The 26549-nt window shown below is 47.7% G+C and overlaps 2 protein-coding genes across 2 annotated transcripts in view; one reads left to right on the top strand and one right to left on the bottom strand.

Moving 5' to 3' along the window:
• DENND10 (DENN domain containing 10) overlaps window positions 1–2024 on the top strand; it is a 35775-nt gene extending 33751 nt beyond the window's left edge. Inside the window, exon 9 of the mRNA XM_058298295.2 lies at window positions 371–2024. Coding sequence (XP_058154278.1) covers window positions 371–547 — 177 coding nt within the window. The 3' untranslated portion in view covers window positions 548–2024. The remainder of the gene's footprint in view (window positions 1–370) is intronic.
• A 1673-nt stretch (window positions 2025–3697) lies between these two features.
• Window positions 3698–26502, bottom strand: SFXN4 (sideroflexin 4). Its single transcript, XM_004460212.5, has 14 exons — window positions 26382–26502; window positions 24943–25008; window positions 22826–22900; window positions 18438–18464; window positions 18297–18351; window positions 17335–17360; window positions 16756–16809; window positions 16618–16674; window positions 16427–16492; window positions 15273–15363; window positions 12768–12883; window positions 9990–10075; window positions 8130–8247; window positions 3698–4203 (listed from the first exon to the last, which is right to left on the bottom strand). Exons 1-14 carry the CDS (start codon window positions 26418–26420, stop codon window positions 4126–4128), a joined length of 954 nt encoding a protein of 317 aa, XP_004460269.1. The 5' UTR covers window positions 26421–26502; the 3' UTR covers window positions 3698–4125.
• Between the last annotated feature and the right edge of the window lie 47 nt (window positions 26503–26549).

Below are 26549 nucleotides of genomic sequence, written 5' to 3'. Positions count from 1 at the left end.
GCAGTTGAATCCACCTAAGGCTTGGAGAAGTTGAACACATGCCCAAGGACCTTACTCCTTAAGCATTCATGTAAGGAAGTGCCAGCCTGAGTCCTTTTCTTCCTATTACCGTCAGACTTTTTGTAGCATTAATGGGGAATTGCAGTGAAGTAAATCTTCCATTTCGGAGAATGCCAGAGTCAAGAGCATTCTCCAGGGCGTTGCCTGGACAGGTAGACATGGCTGGAAGGCCCTGTGGGTCAGCTGACCTTCGTACTCTGGTCTCAGGCACTGAAGGCCAAGGAAGGATAGAGACGTACTTGTTGGTTCTCTTTTATTCCCTTCACATTTTTTTGATCCTAACATTGCATGTTTTCCTGTTCTGTTAAAGGATATTTCCCTAAAAACAAAAGAAGTCTATGCCAACCTAGCACCATTTACATATCTTTCGGACAATGGAGAAAAGCCAGCACTCGACCTTAAGGCACTAAAGCAAAATCGATTTCCACCAGCAACAGAAAATTTCCTTTATCACCTAGCAGCAGCTGAACAAATGCTGATAATGTGACTGAGACAAAATGTATTGCTGATTGATAGAAAGCTCTCCTTTCACTATGATTTTCTACTATATAAAATACTGAAAATAACAAAGAAAATGTCATACTTTAAATGATTTATTTGAAAGTATTGAAAATTGGAAAACTCTGAAACACATATGGAAACACTTCTAATTTTCTGATTAGTTTTCTGCCTACTGTCAGTGTTGGACAAAGTACTGCAACTACTACAGATAATGTTTTAAACAATCTGATCTCCTGGAGTAAGAGAAAAAGCTCTGTCAAGTTCTCGTGCAAGTCACAGCAAACCCAAAAGCCTGTGTTATTATAAGTTCCAGTTCCATTGTGTCGCTATGAGCTAATGGTTTGTTTTCAGAAAGCTGCCTGAAATTTTGCTTTGTATTCTTCTAGGAAGAATTTTAATTCCTCATGAGGAACTCTACTCTCTGAGCCAAACTACTAAGTTTTCTGCAGAACTGTCTAGAAAAGCATTCAAAAGACCCTGCAGTTGCACTTTCTTATAAAAGAAAAAACATTTTCTTGGCCTTGGAACATTTTGCGTATATTATGAGGGTTTTGCATAGATTTTATACTTGAGTAGACAATTTTAATAATCCATATTTATACTGTCACAGAAGTAAGCACTTGGCAAACATAAGCCACTAATACCCTTCAGTTAACCCTGCTGTTAGCAATATACTTTTGGAAAAGATGCCAGCCCTTATGTGGTGGAGTAACATAAGAAGCCCGTTTTGAATACAAACGTCTGTATGACTGAATGAGTGACTTTGTAACAGGTAAGGGCATGGGAGACCTAACTGCAGGCGCCAAAGACCAGAGAATGTCTTCAAACAACTCAGTAAAAGCGATTTGGCCACAAATGAAGGGAACTGTTCTTGTTTAGTTATGTACTTTTTTCATAATTGGAGACCTTAAAATTACCACATAAGCATGGAGATCTAAATTATGTACTTGCTATTTTATTATAAGTATTCATATTAATTATGAAAGACTATTTTTCACTCAAATAACACTGATGTCCTTAGAAACCTTACCTAGAAAAATGTTTGCAAAAAACTTGGCTGTATTGGATCCTTCCTTGATTCTTGGCATTTGACATTTGTTAAACAAAAATAAAAAATAGCCTTTTTCCCCTTCCTCCTTGGGTGGAGGCAGGAGGGAGTCTGAAGTGAGATGTTTACTGAAGCAAATAATTGAAAATTAAGCCTGCACTTTATGAAAATGAATACTAACATTTTTTTCTTCATTTTTTCTGTATTTCTTTATTAACCAATGATCAAAGTTGTTTAAACTACATATTTATGATTTAGAAATAAAATGGAAATATTTTGATAATCAACACAGTTTTAGGTAGGTGAAGAATTGTGCTTTTTCTCTAGTTCTCCCCGCTCCAAACACACGAAAGAGAAAACTTTTTATTACGTGCAAACCCATTGGGAATTATTAAAAGGCCTATTTGAAAGTTAAGCTGTCCAGGCTCCTTTCCTCCACAGCTTGGCTCTGCCCCTTCTCCCATGGCCTCGCCCCCTTCTGTGCCCGTTCTCCATCTCCCCCACCCCCAGGCCCTCCTCCATGCCCCACTTCCTAGAACTGAATATCCATCTTCAAACTTTCTTCAGTAAGATGCCTTAACATTTTCTACTCCATTATCTGCTAGTGGCTAAATGTCCCCCTGGAGCCTTTGCTCATTTTGTTCTCTGCTTCTAATTTTGTTTGGTATAAGCTTGTGGGTATACTAGAGCATCTGGATGATGTATTTTTTCCCCTATCTGGTTGTGTCATCATCTTTTGGGTGCGTCACTTCACCGCATGGGGGCCTGCACCTCTCCACTCCACACAGGCCTGGGATGCCATTTTTCTTTTTTTTTTTACTAGGAGGTCCTGGGGATTGAACCCAGGTCCTCCATATGGTAAATGGGAGCTCATTTGCTTGAGCCACAGCTGCCTCCCAGGGATCATAATTTTTACTGACTCTGTTCTTTTAGGCTGTTGCGAAACCCCTTTTTACCAGATTTTGAAATAAATCATTCTGGCCTAGGGAAAAGTCAATTGAAAGCCGCGAATATATTCTTTGATGGTTTGGGGCAGGATATGTGGAAAACATTCCTCATCCCACAAGTGTTTGGGTACCTACTCTGTGCCATGCACGGCACTGTTTTGGGGCTACCCTGATGGACGAGACGCTGACCCTGCGCTCACAGCCCACTGGGAGGAGTGATCAGGAAACAGGCCACCACACAGAAGGGAAGGTGACCAGGTCAGGTGCTGCTGCAACCATACCAGCAGGGGGTGCTGTTGGGCTGGACTGGGACTGTAGCAGTGGCCACCAAGTACTTCCTAGACTTGGCTATATTGGGCCGAGTCTCTTGGGTGGTGGTAGGCAGAGGGAGGAGTAAGGTTGAGGCCTGTTACCAAGGCCTATGCACCTGGGTACCTGGTGGTGTGGTTTTCTGGGATTGGAAGGGAAAGATGATCTCAGGTTTGGACAGGTTGTATTTGAGGTGCCTGGGACATCCAGGTGGCAGAGTGCATGGGCAGCTGGATTTGGGGCTGTTACCCAGGAGAAAGCAAGGCCAGTGCCAGCTCTGAGTGCCCAGCAGAGTGACAGGATAGAGCCCTGGATGGGGTATAGAGAGGAGTCTTGGGGGAGTGGATTTTAGGTAGAGATGGTGAGGGTGGGTAACTTTTTAAGAGGTTTGGCTCCGAATGGGGTTTGTGTGTGCTTTTTTAATGAAGCACTTTATAAGCTCCCTGGGAAGGGCCAGCAGAGAAAGACTGACGTGATGGAGTCCACAGAACAAGACTCGAGAAACAGAACGGCTGGACCCAGAGCCTAGGGGACAGCTGACTGTGGGTGGAGGAGGGAAGGATGGAGGCGGGTGCAGGGCGCCTGCGGCTTGGTGCCAGCAGTTTCTGTGGCTGGCCTTGGATTCCACGGTGACGCAGGAGACGGGGCCGCCTTGCCAGCGAGCAGGGCCTGAGCCGGGCCAACAGTAGCAAAGAGCCTGCTTCATTGTCTGGAACCGAGAGCAAGCTCTGCAGAGAAACAGGAGTGTGTCTGGGGTTGGAGCCTTAAAACGGCTCACAGAACGGTCACATTCATTTTGAGATAGGCTGTCAATTTAATGCCTGGACGCTTCTTTATTTATGCAACTTTATTAGTACTTTCGCTGTATCTTTTCACAGGCAGATGAACAAACAGAAAACTGATGATTCTATCAGCCATCCCCTCAGAAGCCCCAGGGGACATGCAGGACACCCTCCTGTTTCTTTTCTGTCCAGGCTCAGAAACTCCAGACACAGGAGAGTGGATGTAGCTCAGTGGTTGAACGCCTGCCTCCCACATATGAGGTCCAGGGTTCAATCCCTGGTACCTCCTTAAAAAAAAAAAACAAAACCAACTCCAGACACAAGCAGCCTGGACATGGTCTGAGCATGTGTAATTCAGCCATCCAGTCAGGGCAGAAACTGCTGGTGCTTCTTGGACACCTTTGACGGAGTTCTCCAAATCTTCTGTGGACAGGAAGACTTTCAAGCAGAACCAGACAACGTCACCTAAAACTCACCCCTACACCCCTCTGTTATAGAAGAGTTCACTTTCTTCTGTTGCTGATCGAATTTCCTCTTCAAGCTTACTGCACTGTATCTGAAAAATAAAGTTAAATTCTTAATACTTATATTAAAGTTTTTTTTTGTTTGCTTTAGAAGGAAAAGACAACAAACTGACCCAGCAATCCCACTTGTAGTTACATACCCAAAATAAGTAAAAGCAGAGATTCCAACAGATATTTGCACACCAATGTTCACAGCGGCATTTTTCAGTTGCCAAAAGATGGAAGCCCAACCCAAGTGTCCATCAGCTGATGGATGGATAAATAAGATATGGAATATACACACAATGGAATATTCTGCTGTAAGAAGGAATGAAGTCCTCAGAAGTGTGACAACGTGGATAAACCCTGAAGACATCATGTTGCGTCAAATAAGCCAGACAGAAAAGGACAAATATTGTATCTCACTGATTTGAAACAATACAGAGTCAGAATCAGAATCCAGGTTACTAGGAACTGGAGTAGGGGTAGGGGATGCAGAGTTAATGCTTAATGGGTAAAGTTTCTGTTTGGAGAGATGGAAATGATTATGTAATGGATGGTGGCAATGGTAGCATATAATTAACAACACTGAATCTTATCTATATAGAAAAATTTTTTAGGAGGTCCCAGAGATTGAACCCAGGAACTTATACATGGGAAGCCGGCACTCAAACACTGAGCTACTTCTGCTCCCCAATAAGAGTTGGTTTCTTCATTTGTTTGTTTTTAGGATGTACCAGGGGTTGGACATGGGACCTTGCATATGGGAAGTAGGCACTCAACCACTTGAGCTACATCCATATGGGAGGTCCGCGGTTCAAACCCCGGGCCTCCTTGACCCGTGTGGAGCTGGCCCACGTGCAGTGCTGATGCGCACAAGAAGTGCTGTGCCACGCAGGGGTGTCCCCCGTGTAGGGGAGGCTCACGCGCAAGGAGTGCGCCCTGTAAGGAGAGCCACCCAGGAATGGTGCCGCACACACAGAGAGCTGACACAACAAGATGACGCAACAAAAAGAAAACACAGATTCCCGTCCCGCTGACAACAGAAGCGGACAAAGACGACGATGCAGCAAACAGACACAGAGAACAGACAACTGGGGTGGGGTGAGGGAGGGGAGAGAAATAAATAAATAAATCTTTAAAAAAAAAAAGGGGGGGAAATTGTATAACACAGTGAACCCTAATGTAAACTATGGAAGTTGCACTGACAGGATGGAATTTTTCCTCAGTTGTAACAAAGGTACTGCACGTTAATGGAAAATGTTAATAATGGGAGGTAGTATACGGGATCTCTGTATTTTTTGCATGATTTTTGTTGGCTATAACCTTTCTAATTAAATATAAATATATGTGTGTGTGTATACATGTATATGCATACATAAAACAACCCATTTTCAGAAAGCAACTCGTGTGGTACTTCACCATCTGGCTGGAGCCATGGCAGAAGCCCAGGCTTGGGAGCCAGGCAAACCCAGCCCTGCCACTTCATGGCAGAATAACTCATGGGGGAGTTTCTCCATAGCTTCAGTTTCTTCACCTGTGAAATGGGAAAAACAAATCCTACCTGCAAGGGTTTTGAAGACAAGAGATTAATTGCCTGGCCCAGTGTCTGGAGGACACAGACCAATGCCAGAGAAGCAAATGCAGCTCTTGGAAGCGCCTGTACCTGCAGCTTCCTCTCACGCTCTCAACACTCCAGCCCTGCACAACCACCCAGGTCCAGGCTGTGGTGGCCCTGGCACACCCCAGTCCTAGCAGGGCTGCAGCTGAGCAGGGAGGAGTCTCCTTCAGTGGCCTGACGAACCAAACCCAAGAGCCGAGGGCTTTAAACCTACTGGCCCTTGCCCCTGAGAAGGCCAGCAAAGGGCAAAGACTGTGCAGGGGTGGGGAGGGGACGCTCAAGAATGGTGGTGGGGAAAGGTGGGAGTGGCTGCTGCCTGACCCCTGACAGGGTGACCTGGATCCAGCCTTTCCAGAAGGAACCGTGTGCCCGTGAGGGGCCCAGCCAGATGGGCTGCATGGAACAAAGACCAAAATAAAACCACAAAGGCAGGAAACAAGTCACTCCCAGCACCAGAAAAGTGGATTCCAGTACCCATAATGACCGAACCTGTACAAGACAAAACTGCAAACAGCTCTGCAGAAGTCACTAGATTCTGGCTACCCTGTGTCAGAGCACGGGGCATGTAAAAGGCTCCTTTCCTCGCATCTCCTGAAGCCCCCCTCTGCCCCACTCCCAGCCAGACCAGACCCCTGGCCCGTGTGGCTCCCTCTGGCCCCAGCCTCCCATCAAAGCCCTCAGTGCCCCAAGTGTCACAACGACCACTACCCTCTACCCGCTGCTCCCCCTCCACCACAAAAGCCCAGGCTGAGCCACAAGCCAGGACACGCCCTCAGGGCTCGTGGGGTAAAAACAGAGAGAGCCGGCAGAGCGGCTGGAAATGCCACAAGATGGAAAGATTTCTTGTAAATGATCGTACTCTGCAGATAAGACATCTGCTTTACTCTCTGTGGAGTACTGAGCAGTAGGAAGTAATTATTTGCAAAAGAATCAATTATTACAATTGCACTGTAACAAACTGTTCTAGGAGGTGGGCCTGTAAGATTTTTTTTTTTCCTTCTAAAATTGCATTTTAATGGGCTACCTCCCTTGCCCACAGTTAGCATAACAACTAGTTCAGTTCTACCTCTTCTACCTCATTACAGTTGTTCTATAATTATTCTATAAACCTAAGCCTACAGAATTCGGGCCCTGAATAGGATCATTCCACACGTTTAAGTGCTTTGGAGGATATTACCAGTTTTAACTTCAGTAACAGAAAAAAGCATTGGGAATCGCCACCCACGCTGTTTGCTGATACTTAGGAGGGTCGATAATGCAGTTGTCACTTCCTGGGCACTCCCAACGGGCTGGCCCTGCACCGGGCAAAGAACCCTTTGCAGAGATCCTATCGTCTTCATCTCTCTTTGACAGATAAAGAAACTGAGGCTCAGGAAGTCTGAACAGCTGTCTGAGGTCATGGAGGACCCCTCATAAATTCTGATATATCTTATAATGCAGAACACTGCACTGTCTATACAACAGACAGGAGCCACATGTGGCTATTTAAATTAAGTAAAGTTAAAAATGCTATTTCTCCCCCCACTAACCACATCTCAAGTGCTCAGTAGCCACATTGGCTCGTGGCCCCTGTATTGAACAGTGTGGATAAAGAACGCTTCCATCACTGCAGAAAGCTCTACTGGATGGTGTCCTGCTACCCAAAGTTATAAAGCAGGTAGACTATTTCAAGCCCCAGAAAAAGACTTATGATACGTCACTGAGAAAAACAAGAGTCCAAAACCGTTTAAGGGTTCTGGGTGATGGAATTACGTGTAAATGTTCATTGGTTTTCTATTTTTCATAAGCTTCCCAGACTTTTTAGAAGGAAAGTAATCTATTTATTTTATTCTTTGGATTATAATTGATAGTGTGATAAAAGAATGTGGCTAGTCTATTCTGGGAGGGAGCCTCTACATCCTGGGAATGCTTTATTCAAGGCGGGCCCCCGAGCACCCCTGGATAGTTTAGGGAAAAGAAATGGCAGGGGGGGGGGGGCCACACCAGAAAGACCAGCCACGTGCCCGGGGTGGGGCTTCGCGCCTGGGCTGACCAGCTCCACCTTCCCGCAAGGCGAGGGGCAGCCTGAGCCAGTTCAGCCCAGCGCCCAGGAGGGAGGCCCCCAGGAACTCCGGTCGCCTGGAGCGTGACCCACAGAGGCAGCTCTGCGTCCAAGTCCTGATGGCACGTGGAGAGGACACAGAACAATCCCAAACTGTACAAGCCGTCTGGGTGGTGGGATTATGTGGTCAATGTGTTTTGTTTTATATTTTCAAACTTTTGAGCTTTTCCAGTAGAATCCTGTATTGACTTTACTCTCATAATCAGGAAAACAAAAAAGTTTTGTCTTTTGAGAGGTGGTCAAGGCGGGGAACTTACCTGTCCCATTTGTGGGAAGATACTGAAAGAAGCTGGCACCATCAGTCCCATGGCCAGGATGGTACAAGAGAATTTCACAGTCCACAGTGACCCCGGGTGTTGCAGGAAAAACTGGGTCCTGTAAGAGACAAGGTACAGCTCACAGGGGAGGGCTTTCCCTTCCGAGGCTGGCCTGCTGCCCTCCTGGTGGCCGATGCTACTTTCTGTGCAGCTGTTCTAGCTAACCCTTCAGGCCACGTCTTGGTCCCCACTCAACCCACAGAGAGGCAAGAAAGCTCCTTTGACCAGTGCTTCCTCTGCATCAGGTGCAGTCTCAAGCACTCGATGTGCATTTTCCCACTTTAACTCCACCTTGAGGTTTTTGTCATCACTCCCTTCTTAGCAACAAGAAAACCGAGGCAGTGACCTGTTAAGTAACTTGTCCCAACCCCACAGCTCAAAAGTGGTGGGTCAGAGGTTCAAGCCAGGCACTCTGGCCCCACTCTGCCATTCTGCCCTGAGCCTTTGGGGAGTGCTGAGCAGAGCTGAACCCCAGCCAGCAGGCAGAGTCCTGGGATACGCTGCCGAGCCCCTGCCCTCGGCTGTGTGCCCTTGGCTGTGTGTCCTTGGGCAAGTTGTCTTCCCTTTCTGAGCTTTGGTTTTTCTAGCCGCAAAATAAGGGGACTGAGTTAGAAGAGCCCCTGCTGGGTTGTCTGGGATGGGGCTTCTGGGAGGTCACTCAAAGGCACGTGGTCCTTTCAGGCGTCCAATGCTCGCTGGGAAACCAGGGCTCTCTCTTCCCACCAGGCAGCCTGTGTCATTCGTGTAGGCCTTGTGGGACAGGCTGGAGGACCCCAGCTTTCATGGGAGCTCCAGTTTCAAGGTCAGCCAGAGGGGCCCAGGAGACCCTGACCCAGCAGTGTCTGCACCCATCCAGCTGGCTCGACCACAGGCAGTAACGGCAGCTCTGCCCAGGACACTGCCCTACTTGTGGAAAATGCATTCTGTATGTGATTCTAGCGGCAGCAGGCTCAGCACCCTGGCCAGGGGCGGGTCAGCCACCAGCCAATCAGAACCCTTCCCTGGGAGTTTCTGCTCTGCAGGGAAGACGGTCCCCCTCCCCTGGGTTTCATTCTCCCTCTGATTAGGAAGCTGTGATTATACATGTTGGGAGTTGTCAGGAGCCACATCCCTCATCAAGTTAAAGAAGCCAAACCGTGGTGGGAGAAAATGAAGCCAACTGCCAGGAAGGAGGGACAGAGGGGACTGTCCCAGCCTGGAGTTTCTGTTCAGGCTGCCCAGGCTCCACTCCCTCCCCACACCCAGTACCTGAACAGACACATCTCCCTTCTGGCCTAAGCAGTTTCGAGTTGGGTTTGCAATATCTGTAACCACAGGGATACAGACTGATGGCAGGCCCTCCCCCTAATAGGCCATTTCTTGCTTCTCAAAGGGATTTACGTTCTATTGAGTCTGAGGCCACTTACGCTAATTTAAAACATGCTTGAGATGGGGGGAAAAGGCTTGAGCAACATTCATAGCACATGAGAGCTTGAAGAACCTGCAAATCATCCACACCCCTTATTCCAGAAGTGAGGAGATGGGCCCCAGCAAGTTCCTGGACATGCCCAAGGACACCTGCTGACTGATGGCAGGGCCTGGGCAAGCTCCCAGGCTTACTGGACTACGCGCAACTGGATTTCCACGCCCGCCCAAATCAGCCTCTCTGCCTTCACTGGGATGAAGGATGGTTACTGGGAAGATTACTAAAGCAACTTCTTCCTGCCAATCCCATCAAACTCAGTACTGGACAAGTTTCATCAGGGTTTTGCTCTGTCAAAATGTTTATTCCTCCCAGGGGAAATGATCAGTACCTCTTACCTTCTAAAAAGGTAGGCTAAGACTTCCGTGATACACGCTGAGGTCCCAAACAGCACTGTTCTGGATAAGGCTGTTTCTTTAATGGCCTAGTGGAAATGGAAAGAAAGCAGCTTAGCCCATGAAGTGAAACAATTTCTAGACAATGTCATGACAGAGACAAGCAAACAGCAACTCTCCCAGCTCATGTAGGAAATAATGCCTATAAATGAGGTGACGGCAACACCTGGCATGCACCGTTCCATGCGAGACGGGGGCTGGTGCTGGGGTATTCCCTCCTCCACAGTGGTCTCTGTTAGTCCCCCAGAACCATCCCAAGTTAAATGTTCACTAAGTGCAAGCAAAGGCAGCTTAGAGACAGCTCCTTGCTTGGAACCAAATGGCTGTCACGGTGGTGGAAATGCTGGATCTGCCACTAAGGTCTGCCCCACATTTTCATTTCAATTCAGGACCCTTTCACTGGCCTCATCATCCTGGACCTGCTGCCCAGTTTATCCCACCCTTGCCAATGGGTGTATCCTCAAAACCCAGCTCCCGTGGAATGTGCATCGGTCCACCTGCATGCACTCATCTTTCACTTGGCAATTAAAAGTGGGATGCTCTGGAATTTTACTTTGCACAAATGTGTATGTGTAGCTTAAAGCACTCTGCTCTCTTCCCTGGAATGCGCATGGCTTTATCTGGTAAACATTTCAGCCTATACTTTATTGCATGGATTATGTGCTCAAACCCATGTATACGCTAAGGATTTTCGAAAGAGAAATTTTGATAGTAGATGGCTCATGGGTTAACTGCAGAATCCAACTCCTGGATGGGACATAACTGTATAAATACCAACTTCTCTGCTCAAGAGGAACAGGCTCGCCCCCACCACTGCCCAAGCTCTTGGCTTTGCATGACTTGGCTGCAGCCGGCCTCCCCGGGCTCATCGCATGCTCCTGGTGCCCCTGCCCTCTGCCCACACCTCTGCTGTCAGATAGCACCTAACCCACGGGCTCGTGCAGGGAAGGCCTTTCCCCTCTAAGGTGGAGGGAGCCAAGGACGGTCATTCTTCCAGTTTCAGGAATATAAAATAAATTCTCTCAACTTCAGGAACGAGAGAAGTGGCTGCTGAGCCTGCTGTGTTTGCAAGTCAGAGGGGTGAGGCCTGCCTCTGTCCCCTTGTCTCCTGTGCCACAGGAAGTCGTTCCAAATGAGACACCGTCATCGAAAGGCAACGGGGGACATCTCACAGTCGGCCATTGAGTGGCTCACAAGGCCGGTAGGGAAAACAACATAAACCAGTCTTCTGAAATCTGATCAAAGGTGCCCTATTTCAATCAGATATTGCTGGTTACGCAGTTTCTGAAATTTTAGCCAAAAGAAATAAACCTCTCAGTGACAAGAAAATGAAGAAAGAATGCGTATATGCTTACGCACAGTTGCAGACACATTATTCTTAAAAGAAAGATACTTTAAAAAAAACAGGCCATCACACCTTTTCTTTTCCCCTAAGTTGGCCCTCATGCACACGTGAAGTTCCTCCTGGTGAGACAGACCCTAGATGGCCAGCAGGGCCTGGGATTCCTCCCCGCTGGGAGGCCGAGGCTGCTAGAGAGAACGTGGGCACCCCAGAGCCCAGCACAGCCCCTGGCAGGGGAGCTGCTCAGGATGGACTTGGGGACTGATAGACATTGCTCTCATTCTACACCACAGCTTGATGAATGGTTCCCAGCAATACTAATGCTCCGGAATTAAAATTGAGTTGACGAGGGAAGCGGCTGTGGCTCAATCAGCTGAGCTCCCATCTACCATATGGGAGGCCCTGGATTTGTGTCCGGGGGCCTCCTTGTGAAGGCAGGCTCGCCCGCATGCTGCGGAGTGCCGCCCAGCCCCCAGACCCTTTGGTGGGTCTGGAGTGTTTGTAAATGAAACTAAAAGAAATGTGTTTTTCTATCTATTATATAAATTATATAGAATTTAAAAGTCCACACCCAAAATGAAACTACCATGGGCTATTTCTGGTTCTTACGGTTGAACGCTCACACAAGTCGCTGTGTTGAATTGAGCCAACAAAACAAAACAACAGGAAACGGACTTTGGCCCAGTGGTTAGGGCGTCCGTCTACCATATGGGAGGTCCGCGGTTCAAACCCCGGGCCTCCTTGACCCGTGTGGAGCTGGCCATGCGCAGTGCTGATGCGCGCAAGGAGTGCCGTGCCACGCAAGGGTGTCCCCCGCGTAGGGGAGCCCCACGCGCAAGGAGTGCGCCCCGTGAGGAAAGCCGCCCAGCGTGAAAAGAAAGTGCAGCCTGCCCAGGAATGGCGCCGCCCACACTTCCCGTGCCGCTGACGACAACAGAAGCGGACAAAGAAACAAGACGCAGCAAACAGACACCAAGAACAGACAACCAGGGGAGGGGGGGAAATTAAATAAATAAATAAATCTTTAAAAAACAAAACAAAACAAAACAACAAAACAAAAAACTGGTCCTTAAAGATAATCAGAAAACCATGACGTGGAAGAGGGGGGCTTCTGGGAAAGCCACAGCAGGGCATCCAGTGACCTCCACAGGGGCACAGCAGGCTGGGAGGGGACCCGCTCTTCAAAAGGGACCCCCAACCAATGCGCTGGGAGGGGAAGGCCGAGCTCGGAGAACTGACGCCCAATTATAAACATCAGAGAGCAGACAGAGGCAGAGAGGACGAGGGCAAGCTGGAGACAGGAATTGCTCACCAGTTCTCAAAGAGAAAGTTCAGTTCTGTGCCCAAAGGCAGGCAGCTCCAGCTCATCCTGCCCCTACCTTCTCCCCGGCTCTTCTGGAGTGGCCTATGACATTGCCGTCCTTGTCCATGACCTCAATCCCTCGCACAGACTCCAAGCTCCGGGATGCCAAGACATTCATGCCACTGACTTGAGCTGTAGGCGAGAAGAAGAGAAGGATGCCCGGACGAGGGCTGAGTTTCTTTCCAGCACCAGAGCATCGCCTTTGGTGTCCATCTACTTGGAGCCCCTCTCCTCTGATGGCTGCCCACCCCACCGCGCCCTGGGGTGGTCATAGGCTGGGCCAACCAAGCCCTCGCCTGGGCTGTGAAATTGCCCAGAACTGCCCACCACTCAGTCTCGGATCCCAGATGAATCCAGTACCCTGTTCTGCACCCCAAGGCCCAGCCCTGCTCCCTGATGGGATGCCAGGAGAACCCACAGGACCTCTGAAATACACCCCCCTTCTTTGCTTAGGTGAAGGTTTTTGTAACTGACTTCCCTAATTTCATCACCGTGCCACCGGCTCTTCAAACTGCTCTATTTCCAAATCCAAATTAAGAGCATGAACTCATGGGTTTGTAGGCTGGCAAATTTTAAAGGTCAGTTAATCTCTCTGGAGTCAGACTACTGGCTAGAATCCTTGTTTGCTGTGTGACCCGGGGAAAGTTACTTACCCTCGCTCTGTGTGCTTAGTCTCCTCATCAGCAAATGGAAATAATATGAACCAACCCACAGTTGTCAGAATCAAGTGAAATAATGCATTAGAGGGCCTACAGAGATAGCCTTTAAAGTGTAAGTTGTGTCTCACAATTGTGGCCAATTGATTTTTGACAAGGGTGTCAAGTCCACTCAATGGGGAAAGCATAGTCTCTTCAACAAATGGTACTAGGAAAGCCAGATATCCATATACAAAAAAATGAAGGTGGACCCCTACCTCATATCATATAAAACATTAACTCAAAATGGAACAAAGACATAAGAACCAAAAGCATAGAACTCCTAGAAGAAAACATAGGAAACATCTTCAAGACTTGTGTTAGGCAATGGTTTCTTAGACTTTATACCAAAAGCATGAGCAATAACAACAAAAAATAGATCAATGGGGCTTCATTAAAATTGAAATCTTTTGTGCATCAAAGAACTTTATCAAGCAAATAAAAAGAATACACAGAATGGGAGAAAGTTATTTGTAAACTGCATATCCAATAAGGGTTTAATATCTAAAATGTATAAAGAAACCCTACAACTCAACAACAGAAAGACAAACAACCCAATTTAAAAATGGGTAAAAGACTTGAATAGACATTTCTCCAAAGAAGATATACAAATGGCCAACAAGCCCATGAAAAGATGCTCAGTATCATTAGCCATTAGGGAAATGCAAATCAAAACCACAATGCAATACCATTTCATACCCAACTAGAATGGCTACTATTAAAAAAAAAAAGAAAGAAAGAAACAGCAACAACAAAAACCAGAAAATAAGTGTTGGAAAGGATGTGGAGAAACAGGAACACTTGTTCATTGTTGGTGAGAATATAAAATGGTACAGGCACTGTATTAAACAGCTTGGCAGTTCCTCAGAAAATTAGGTATAGAATTACTATATGACCCAACAATTCCACCTCTAGGTGTACACCCCAAAGAACTGAAAGCACAGATTCAAGAAGATGTTCACAGCAACATTACTCACAACTGCCAAAAGATGGACGCAAACCAAGTGTCAATGCATGAACCTTGGAGACATTATGTTGAGTGAAATAAGCCAGACACAAAAGGACAACTACTGTAGATCTACTGATATGAAATCACTAGAAAAAGCTAATTCATAGAGTCAGAAAGTAGAATACAGTTACCAGAAGCCAGAGTGGGCTTCAGGAATGGGAAGTTAATACTTAATGGGGAGTTCATGCTTAAAGGGTACAGAGTTTGTTTGAGGAGACAGAAAATGTTTTGATAATGGATGGTGGTGATAGTAGCACAAAATTGTGACTATAACTAACATCACTGAATTGTATATTTGAATGCAGTTAAAATGGGAAATTTTAGGTTGTATATATGTTACCAGAATAAAAATGTTAAAAAAAAAACAAACTCAAGGACTGTACAACACAATGAACCCTAATGTAAATTATGGACTACACTTACCAGAGTAATTACAATAACATTGTTTCATCGCTTGTAACAAAAACACCACACAAATGCAAAGTATTAACAACAGGGAACTGCGTGTGTGAGGAGGTACATGGGAACATTGTACTTTCTGTATGATTTTCCTGAAAACCTACAACTTCTCTAATTAAAACAAAACAGCTCCCAGAAGCAGGAGGAAAAAAAAAAAGTAACGTTGTTTCCAGGCTTGTACTCATCCTGTGACGATGAAATGGGTACAGAGAAAGTGTCACCTCTCAAAGACCTAACCAGGCCCGTGGGCCCCAGCAGGCTGCCCATGGCGGCTGCAGTGACCACACCAGGGCAAGGGGCCGGGGGTCTCTGGAGACAAGCGGGAGGCTCAGACATGCTCCCAGGCCTTCCCACTCACCGAGAAAAATGACAGGCAAGGCTCTTCCGATCAAAAAGCGAGCATGATAGCTGGCCAATGAAAACCTCATTTTTACCAAATGAGGGATTACCTAAAAAGTAAGAGAAAAAATTAGTATTTCATGGGTCCCAAAATCCGCAGACCATACCTGACCGGCAGCTAACGATCACCCCGTTGCTCTCAGAGGTGAGCCAGTGGGCAAGGGCTGTCCGTGTAGCTTGTCGTTTCAATTCTTGCAGCAGGGAGGCTGGTGTTATCCTATCGTACTCCCTGTTCTCCAGAGAAGCCGAGGCTTAGTGACGTCACACAACTCGCTTAGAGTCACAGAGCCGTTCAGGTGTGAGCCAGGCTTCAAGGGCAGGTCGCCTGACTCATAGCTACACTCCTAACCATCAGCGTCCCAACATGCAAAGCTACATACAACGTGTGTAACATGCCTGTGTGGCAGAATTGATCCTTTTTTTTTTCCTTTAGGAGGTGCCAGGGATTGAACCCTGGACCTTGTACATGCAAAGCAGGCCCTCAACTACTGAGCTACACCTGCTCTGTTTATTTTAGGTTAACAGCATGGAGCATATGCCAACAAACTTAGAACGCTAACGTGGTAATTTGGGGACAGGATTACAGGTACCTTTTATTGTCTTCTTTACGACTTACCCATATTTTCTAAATTGTTTAAGTGGGAACATAAATTTATAATTAGAATAAATAAGGCTTTTTGATTCTGAGGAAAAAGAGTCAAAAGATCTTTAAAAATACCTACTCCAGGGAAACAGACTTGGCCCAGTGGTTAGGGCGTCTGTCTACCACATGGGAGGTCCGTGGTTCAAACCCCGGGCCTCCTTGACCCGTGTGGAGCTGGCCCATGTGCAGTGCTGATGCGTGCAAGGAGTGCCCTGCCACGCAGGGGTGTCCCCCGCGTAGGGGAGTCCCACGCGCAAGGAGTGCGCCCCATAAGAAGAGCCGCCCAGCGCGAAAGAGAGTGCAGCCTGCCCAGGAATGGCGCCACCCACACTTCCCGTGCCGCTGACAACAGAAGCGGACAAAAGAAACAAGACACAGCAAATAGACACAGAGAGCAAACAACTGGGGGAGGGGGGCGGATTAAATAAATAAAAAAATAAATAAATCTTAAAAAAAAAAAAAATACCTACTCCAAAAAAGGTTGAAGAAGCAATTACTCCTGTCCCTAGTAATATACTCTCCTGTGGACGATGACTCTGAAGAAAAAGAAAAATACATATTTAGTAAAGACCACAGTTTTACCCCATAAAGATAATTTAAAACAAACCTACCAAGGAAACAAAACCCAAACTGCACACCCTCCAGGCTCCGCAGCACTCACATAACTTGCGTTTCCATTGATGACGTTAAATGCTGTAGTGTAGGTATACAAGAAAAACTGCAAAAAGAGGCAAAGGCAACCCGTTTTGGTTTTACGCATTACCAAACTCAGTAATCGTGAAACAGAAATAATTGCTACCTGAGGTAAAATCATGGACTTCATCCCTTTGGCTGGCAGCAGCGAATAAAAAACCTTTTAAGAAGAAAGTAAAACAGAGCTGTAAGTGTTTGGGAGGAGGCAGAGCTTGTAGGAGCAAATATCCCAGGGGAGATAAGGAGCTGGGCCCTGCAGGAGCTGGGACGAGGTGAGGAAGGTGGGGCCGCAGGGGGCCACGGGCCAGCGGACAGGCCGATGTGGAGTGGGCGCCCACCAGGCACCGAGCTGGCCACTCTGAGGACACCGAGGAGGCTAAGCAGCGCGCCGTGGCCAGAGGACATGGATGCAGGTCGGTGTGGGAATGAGTAACGGAGGCAGTACATGGACAAACATCAGTGTACAAGGCCAAGGTGGGACAGCCTTGCCGGGAGGTAATTCCGGGTCCCAGGTAAGGGCCCGACCTGGGGGAGGACTCAGGAAGAGAAGGGAACGGCATGACGTGGTGGTGTGGGCAGGGTCGTTTAAGCCGAGCCCAGGCCTGGCATTAGTTTAAGCAGCCAGGAAACTAAATCACAAGCTGAGGTCAGGAGAGGGCTGGACACGCGCGAGCAGCTTACTCACCAGGGGCCCCGCGACAGGCAGGAGAGCTGGCAAAGCAGAGGAGAGCCGTTAGGGACTGCCCCGCCAGGGCCCGAACCCAAGACCTGCCCACACCTCTTCTCCATTCTTCCCAAGTCACAGACTTCAAAGGAAATTTTACTCATTCTTTTTCCCCTTTTTCCACATAAAAAGAATAAATAGGTACATATAGCGAAAAAAAAAAAAAAAAAAGACAAGAGCAGAGTACAGAAAGACATAACAAGAAGGGTTTCCCTGAGTCTACCCGGCCCCTCCCAGCAAAAGGAAGCAGCACTAACCATTTCTTGTTCGTCCTTCCAAATGAATTTTTGAATACAAGTACCAGGACCTATTCATATTCTCATCTCTCTCTCACAAACACACAGCCCTTACTTACAGAAACGGGCTCACTATGTCCTGTTTCACACCTTTCTTTTGTTCCTTAATACTGGTTCTTGGAGCCCAGGTGTCCATATTGGCATCTAAGACTCACCTCTTTCTTTTTAACCTGAATTCTGGGATAGATGCGTTTTTCGCAGTTTTTTGCTTTATACACACACATATATAGAGATATAGATATTATATATATATATAATTTTGAAGTTGGAAGGGCCTGATACGATCATGGATTTTATTCCCTTCCTCTTAGGCAGGATGCAAATGGCAGAGGATATCGAGTGACACTCCTAGTGATAGCATTTATGAGTTACAAGCACCAGAGCCAGGGATGGAATAAGCAATTACGCCCAACAGGCCTGAGGGAGCAGGGCAGGATTCAAATCCAGGCCTGAAACCCTTGCCCAGGGCTCAGGACCCTCCACTCTCAACCCCTGCCCTGTCAAACGGTGGATTCCCGACTCACTGTTAGGAGTCCTAGATAAACAAAATTAAAGGAAGGCGGGCAGAGTTGTCCTGCTTTATAACTGTGAGAAAGAGTCCACTTCTGAATATCAGAACCGACTCACCTGCAGGTCGAAAGAGAACAGGGATGAGTTTGCTGTTGTCAGGATGCACTGTGGACTTCAAAAAGGAAAACACAGATATTAGCCCGATGTTTGGTTTTGTTATTTCGGGAGACTAAAAATTAGGAAGGGGCTGAAACTTACAAGACTTCTCTTCCACGCCTCTTGTATCTGAAAAAAAAAAAAAAGAAAAAAAACAAAGACAGCTTTTAAAGGAAGTCTGGCACCAGTCTCATTTCTGGTGCCACCCTGGCTCTGCCTTTCACAGGGGGAGGGTCAGAACTGTTTTTCTACCCCATGGACACAAGAAATCAAAAAGAATGAACCAAATGAATAAATGAACTAACGACAAGCACTGCAGACCTCCCGCAGAAGCTCTGCACAACCAGCAAGAACTGGCAGAAGTATCTCTCTCAAAGCTCCAGAAATCAAGGACTGCAGTATCAGGGCAAGTTCCGAAGCATGAGAAAGTCTACTTAAAAGCGGCAGGATCTCCTCCTGGCATCCAGGCCAGTCCCTCCCACCCCCACCAGCTCCGTACTGCCAGGGTGGATCCTGGTCCCCGAGGGACCCTCGTGCACATACTGGGAGCATGTATGTTGGCCCAATCTGTTCAGGGGTGGCCTGAGGGACTTGCCATCCCAGAACTCGCCCTGTGTGTAGAAGGCACTTCGTGGGCTCTCCTGAGGAACGCCGGGGAGAACAGTGAGTCCCGCTGCCTGGGCAAGGGATTGCTGGCTGCAGGGCACACAGGGCAGTGCCCAGGACTGGGAGGAAACTGCTTCCTAGGGAACAGGGAACACTCGGAACCACGTAAATGGGGGCATTCCTAGGGCCACACAGGCAAGTCCAAGACAAGAAACATGCACAGAAAGGACGAGGGAGGCCCTGTGCTTTGGCCTGGAGCTAGTCTCCAAACTCACTGTGTGAATAAACCTTGATGGAGAGCACTTGCACAGGTCAATCTGTAAAGTGTTTAAAGTGTTTTCCTTTTTTTTTTTTTTAGCTCCTGGCATCGAGAAATATCCAGTTTTCAAAAAGGTCACACATTAAAAAAAAAAGTCACAAAACATACAAAGAAACAAGAAGCGATGGCCCAGGCAAAGGAGAAGATTCAAGCATTAGAAAGCATCCAGGAGGAGGACCAGCCCTGAAATGTAACAGACGAAGATTTAAAAAACATGGTATCGAGAAGTGTATGTGGTTCAAGAGACAGAGCGTCTGCCTACCATAGAGGAGGTCCAAGGGTTCAATGCCCAGGGCCTCCTGGCTTGTGTGGTGAGCTGGCCCACGTGCAGTGCTGCTGCGTGCAAGGAGTGCCGGCCCACGCGGGGATGCCCCTGCGTAAGGGTGTCCCCCAGACAAGGAGAGCCACCCCACATGAAACCGCAGCCTTCCCAGGAGTGGCACCGCACACACAGAGAGTGACGCAGCAAGATGATGCAACATGGGAAGCGGACTTGGCCCAATGGATAGGGCATCTGCCTACCTCATGGGAGGTCCACGATTCAAACCCCAGGCCTCCTTGACCTGTGTGGAGCTGGCCCATGCACAGTGCTGATGTGCGCAAGGAGTGCCGTGCCACACAGGGGTGTCCCCCACATAGGGGAGACCCACGTGCAAGGAGCGCGCCCCGTAAGGAGAGCCGCCCAGCGCGAAAGAAAGTTCAGCCTGCCCAGGAATGGCGTCGCACACACGGAGAGCTGACACAGCAAGATGATGCAACGAAAAGAAACAAGGATAGAAGCGGTCACCGAAGAACACAGCGAATAGACACAGAGCAGGCAACTGGGGGGGGGGCGGTTGGGGGAAGGGGAGAGAAATAAATAAATAAATCTTTAAAAAAATATTAAAAAAGAAAGAAAAAAGATGACACAACAAAAAGAGACACAGATCCCCAGTGCCACCTGATGAGAATACAAGCAGACACAGAGGAACACACGGCGAATGGACACAGAGAACAGACAACGGGAGATGGGGGGAGAAATAAATAAACCTTTTAAAAAAAACAAAACATGGTACCAAATATGCTCAAAGAGCTACAGGAAAACATGGAAAAAGAACTAAAGGAAAAGGACATACGAGCTCAAAGAGAGTATCAATAGAGAGAGGAATTATGAAAGGAATCAAACAGAGCTAAAGGCCACAGGACAGAAATTAAAACTTTCCTAGAGGGGTTCAACAGCAGATTGGAGCTGGTAGAAGAATGAATCAGAAAACGTGGAGATAAGACTGCGGAAATCATTCAGTCCAAGGAGCAGAAAGGAGAAAATGAAGAAAAGTGAACAGAGCCCGAGGAACCCATGGGACTCCATCAAGGGTGCCCGTAAACACAGTGTGGGAGTCCCAGAAGGAGAAGAAAGAAAGGGGCAGAGAGAATCTGTAAAGAAATAATGGCAGAAAACTTCCAGAATATAACAAAAGACTTAACTACACACAACCAAAACACTCAACCAACTCCAAACAGGATAAACCCAAATTGGAAAATGTGGTGACATAATCAGACTGTTGAATGTGAAAGAGAATTCTGAAAGCCACAAGAGAGAAGCAACATGTCACACACAGGGGAGCCTCAGTAAGATTAAGTGCTGATTTCTCATCAAAACTGTGGAGGCGCGAAGGCAGTGGGAGGACGTATTTAAAGTACTGAACATAAAAAAGTGCCAACCAAAAATTCTGTCCCTAGTAAAACTGTCTTTCATAAGTGAGGGTGAGATGAAGACACTTCAGATAAACAAAAGCCATCCAGTCATCACCACTAGATCTGCCCTGTAAGAGATTCTTAAAGAGAGTTCTGCAAGTTGAAAGGAAAGACAAAAGACAATAGATCATCGAAGCTGCAAGATAAAATAACGATCTCCATTGAGGGCAATGGCTTGGGTAAATATAAAAACTGGAGTTTGTAACTTCACTTTTTACTCCTGTGGTATTTAAAAGGTAAATGCATAAACTACAATAATAAATCAGTGGCTGTGAATTTATAACGTGTAAATATGCAATTTATGATAAAAACTACATAAAGGTGGGGGATGGAGGGGCCTGGGAACATAGTTTATGTATATTATTGAAGTTAAGTTGGTATCAAAGCAAATGAGATTCTTAAAGATTGAGGATTTTAAATTTAAGCCCCACGGTCACTACAAAGAAATTTTCAGGGAACATGCTCCCTCACAGAGACAGAAGCTAAGAATAAAGGTTGCCAGGGATGGGGCAGAGGCAGTGGGTAGTAAATGCATAATGGGTGTAGGGTTTCTGTTTGGGCAGATGGGACAATTTTAGTAATGAAAGATGATGAGGGTACTGTAATATTGTGAATGTGATTAATCCCACTGAAAGATATGTTTGGGAGAGGATGAGATGGGAAAATTTATGTTGTATATATGTTCTCACAATTAAGAAAAAAAAAAAGAAAGCAGATAAACAGACATCGACAATTAAACGCAATACATGATCCTGGATGAGATCTAGCAAGGGAGGAGAAAAGTTTCAAGGGACATTACTGAGACATACCAAAAAATTGGAATACAGACTGTTAGCATTATATCAATGTTGCATTTCTTGAACTTGGTAACTGCACTTAAGGTGGTCACATAAGTAAATATCCTTATTCTTAGGAAATGTGCCTGACAGTATTAAGTGTTCAAGGAGCATGACGTATACAACTTACTCTGAAATGTTTGGAAAATAGATAGATACGGTAGATGTGGCAAAATGTTAAAATTGGCTGATCAGGGTGGCTAGAGGTGGGTAGGGCTGGAGTTCTCCATTTGGGGTTTGTATTATTTTTGTAACTGTCCTATAAATTTGGAAGTATTTAAAAATAAAGAGTTAAAAACAAAAACAAATAACAAGCAAAAAAGACTATCCACATAAAGAAAATGACCAGAACATTACAAAGTCCTCTGACCTTGGAGAGGACTCAAGGCCAACACCGAATTTAGCCCTGGAAAAGAGACCAAGGGCTCCAGTGAGCCAGCCCAGCACCCCGCAACGCCCCAGTCCCCGAATCCAGCCTGCCCCTGGTACAGAGCAGCTGTGTGCCAACGATGACACTGCGTCGTAAGCCAAGTCACTTGCAACAGAGAGGGCCATGCTGTCAGCCCAGAGGCCCCAACAAACTCTTAGAAAAACCAAGCTGAGTATGTGTGTTTTCCACTTCCTGTCTGCAGGACTGGTGTTTGTGGACTCTGGAAAGCCCCGCACAGCACTCGGGCCACTACATGGCAGATAACAATTACTTGATTTCCCTGCCCAGACTGCTGTCCAATTCTGGGAATCTGGGAAGTCCAATTCTGACTTGGGAGGCCCACTTGGGTTCTGGAGTTTGCCATGGCAATAACCCCTGATGCACAGGACGAATCCTGCTCTAGTGGGTTTATGAGAAGGAATTCTAAGTACATTTAAGAAACTAGCCCACCCCTGGGCAGCGTTTACAGTTCCACGATGAAGGGCAAAATGCCACACTTCAGACCATGCAGGTACAATCATCGGCAGGCCACCACGCCCAGCCCATCTGGGCACACAGGACACACCTTTTGGTCCTCCACGCTGTCTCTGGATGCATCTTTACCAGTTAGTAACAGTTGCCTCGATTTTTCTATTTTTTCCTAGAATCAGATATAAAGAAATCATGCAATGAATTCAACACTGTTCAGATGTACCATGGGTTTTGGAATAAGAGGCTGACTCACCCACCAGCACACACTATCTAAACTGTCCACCTCATTTCCCTGCCACTTGTCGAATAGGCTCTCCACTCCCTGCGTTTCCATTCAGATGCTCTCAAATGCAGACGCACCCTCCCAGCTTCCTGGCCAGCCCCTTGGTGCACCCCGCTGCAGCTGCCTCCTCACCCCTGGTTTTCTCTGACAGCACCTGTCTCAGCGAATGGTGCCATCACCCGCCTCGCAAGTCAGAAACCTGGCAGTCCCTCCACTCGGGTGCCCCGCCCCATCTACTCAGTTCACACTTGTTTCCTCTCTTTTTTCCCCCTTAATTTGAGAAAAATAATTTTAAAACAGAAAAATACAAAGAATGATGGCACACTCACAATCCCCTCACCCAGAATTGACAGGAAACATTAGCTCCTGTTCACTCCCTATTTTTTTCCCAAGGAGATAGCCATCAGCTCCAGCCTCACTTCCCTCCCCATTGCGTCAGAAGCGCCCACTATCGTGTGCTCAGGGCACATCCTGCAGGTCCACATTGCACACTTACACACACACATCTCCAAGAATACACGCACCCACAAATAACATATAGTACTGTTTTCTGAGTGTTCAAATTTGCATACACACTCTCCTCTGTGTACCTGGCTTTTTCCACTTACCACCCTAGATAATACATGTGATTCCATTTACCATCATAGATGTGTTTCCACTTAACAAAGATATCTTATGCTAATAGCTAGGTCATCATTTTATCAGCTCATCTGTATCCCACGGTACGAAGAGACCACCTTTTATGATCTATTTCCCTGCTCATGGGCATTCAGTTGGTTTCTCATTTTTCCCTCTCATAAACACAGCCATAAAAAACATCTTGAGGGAAGCGGATTTGGCTCAATGGATAGAGCATCCACCTTCCACATGGGAAGTCCAGGGTTCAAACCCAGGGCCTCCTGACCCATGTGGTGAGCTGGCTAATGCACAGTGCTGATGTGTGCAAGGAGTGCTGTGCCACGCAGGGGTGTCCCCGGCGTAGGGGAGCCCCCCACACAAGGAATACACCCCATAAAGAGAGCCTCCCCGGTGAAAAAAGTGCAGCCTGCCCAGGAGCGGAGCCGCACACATGGAGAGCTGATGCAGCAAGATGACGCAACAAAAAGAGACACAGATTCCCAGTGCTGCTGACAAGAATGCAAAATGCAAGTGGACACAGAAGAACACACAGCGAATAGACACAGAGAGCAGAAGGGGAAAGAAAGAAATAAAAATAAATCTCAAAAAAAAAAATATCTTGAGCACCAGCAGCGTGTCCCTTCAGGTCCCACCCTGGAGGGTTACCGCAGTGACAGCATCTCCTCTTCACCCCCCAGCCACCCCTGGTCCAAGCACCCCCGGATCTGATGACTCTGCTTACAGTCTTGTGCACTTTGGTTATTTGCCACATGGCTGTGAAAGAGCCCACGGGAAATACAAACCTCACCAGCTTCTGCCTTCGCTTAAATGCCACCTCATGCCCTGCAGGCTAAGTGCAAACCCTGACATGCAAGGCCCTTGGAGATGGGCCCTGCCCCCCGGCACTGAAAGCCCCAGCGACAGTGGCCCTTGCTCCTACCTGGGCTTTGCTGGCAGCTGCCCCCCCCCCTCAGCCTTTCCTCAACACCCTCGCCCACAAACTGAAGCACATCCTGCTCTAGGTTTCCCCAGTATCCTTACAGCCCTGAGCTCCTCACCATCTGCGAGCAGCTTTGCCAGCCTGTCCTGCATTACCTGAAGGGTTTGCTTGGACCCTCTTGGAATCACCAGCACCTGGCCCAGGGCCAGGAATTACCTGTTCAGCAAAAGCACACTTATGTATCATCACCCTTCCATTCAAACAAGCTCATTCAAAAGGAATAAAAACAAAATAATATATAGATTCTGTTACTTCATGTTTGAAAATAAAATGCAAAATTCATTATATCTGAAAACAAGAAAATACTTACAATTGAAATGATCAAATTTGTAGGGTCCAATAATTCTGTCCACTGAAGAAATCTTTGAACAAAAGACTTAAGATAGAAAAAGCATGAGAGAAGGTTAATGGCAGCAGAAAAACAAACTTGTATAATAATAAGAACAACCCTTTTTTAGAACCTCCCAGGGCCCTAGAGTGTAATCTGCCTTTCACCTGCATCACTGAATTGAATAGTCAAAAGACATTCCCATTTTACAGATGAGGAAGCTGAGGCTTAAAAGGAAAGGCTCATTCATGGACTCAAGGAGACATGGCCAAGAAATGACTCAGCAGTCCCTGCTCTTAACTCCGGCAATATGAAATGGCTTCTGGGGGTGAAAAGCCCAGACTGGGGTCAAATGCACCTGCCTTCACATCCTGCACGCAACCTTGAACATCTCATGAATGACCCTGAAGTCAGTGCCTAGAAAGTTCCCAGAATATTTCCTCATCCTCCCAGAGTTAACACAGGAGGGACACTCGGGTAGAGGCTCAGTCAATGCTGCTCGGTTCCTCCATGGAGAAAGGAGACGCGATCTGCTCCAACCAGCCCCCACACTTCCTGGAGTCCCGGCTTAAGCCCCTGTCCTTTCTCAATTGCCCCCCCCCCCCCCGAAAAACTGGGCTAGGCAGTTTAGGTAAGAGCCTGAAAGAGAATATCCTAGGGCCGTGGAGTCCAGAGGCGTAAGATGCAATTTAAAATATCTCAATACGTTTTATATTGCTTACATGTTGACGCGCTCTTTTAAATCTGCTGGGTTAAAAACAATGTATTACTAAAATGAATTTCGCCTGTTTCTTTTTCCTTTTTTTAAATGTGCCTTCAACTATGTGATTATACCAAATACCACTGACTGTATTCTTTGGGTGAATAGCCTGATTTTATTAATATCTATTAATAAAATCGATTTGGAAGAAAAACGTGCCTTCCGCAAAATTTAAAATTACGCAGGCGGCTCGCGGCCTATTTCTATTGGCCAGCGCCGCGTAGACGCGGCCGGGAGGCGAGGCCTGCCCTTTCCGTTGACGCGCGGCGGCCTAGGGCCCCGGGAGCCGGGTGGCACTGCCCCCGAGGGCTCGCTAACAGCTGTGGGGGCAGAGGGCAGGCGCCCGCCTGGGTGGGCTCCTGTTAGGGCGCCCTGAAGGGTGACCTTGTGGCGCTGCTGCCAGGCCCGGCCCCGGCCGGGGGAACAAGCTCGGGTGTCCCTTTCGTCCTCTGCCGGGGCCTCCTCAGTGCCGGGGGCTGAGGGGGGCGGCGCGTGGCGCGCGCTCCAGGCCCATCTCCCCCGAGGAAACCGAGGCGCGGGGCGCCCACGACGCTCGCCCGAAGTCCCAGGGCCCGCGCGGGCGGCAAGTGCCCGGCCAGCCCCCGGCCCCCGCGGCGCGGCCCTCGTCCTCCCGCCCCAGCCGCGCCGGCCCGGCCCCTACTTGGCGTTCGCTGATCCAGAAGCGCACGTTGGGCTCCATGAGGGCGGCGGCGCGCCGCGCACCCTAGTGGCCGCCACGCACCCCGGCGCCGCGGCCGCCTCTTCCTGGGACCTACGCGGTGGTGGGGGGCGGCCGCCGCCGCTAGGCGGGGCGCGGAGGAGGAGCCGG

The sequence above is a fragment of the Dasypus novemcinctus genome, chromosome 6, assembly GCF_030445035.2.
Source record: "Dasypus novemcinctus isolate mDasNov1 chromosome 6, mDasNov1.1.hap2, whole genome shotgun sequence".
Taxonomy (NCBI): Eukaryota; Metazoa; Chordata; class Mammalia; order Cingulata; family Dasypodidae; genus Dasypus; species Dasypus novemcinctus.
This window is presented reverse-complemented; position numbering and strand designations above follow the sequence as displayed.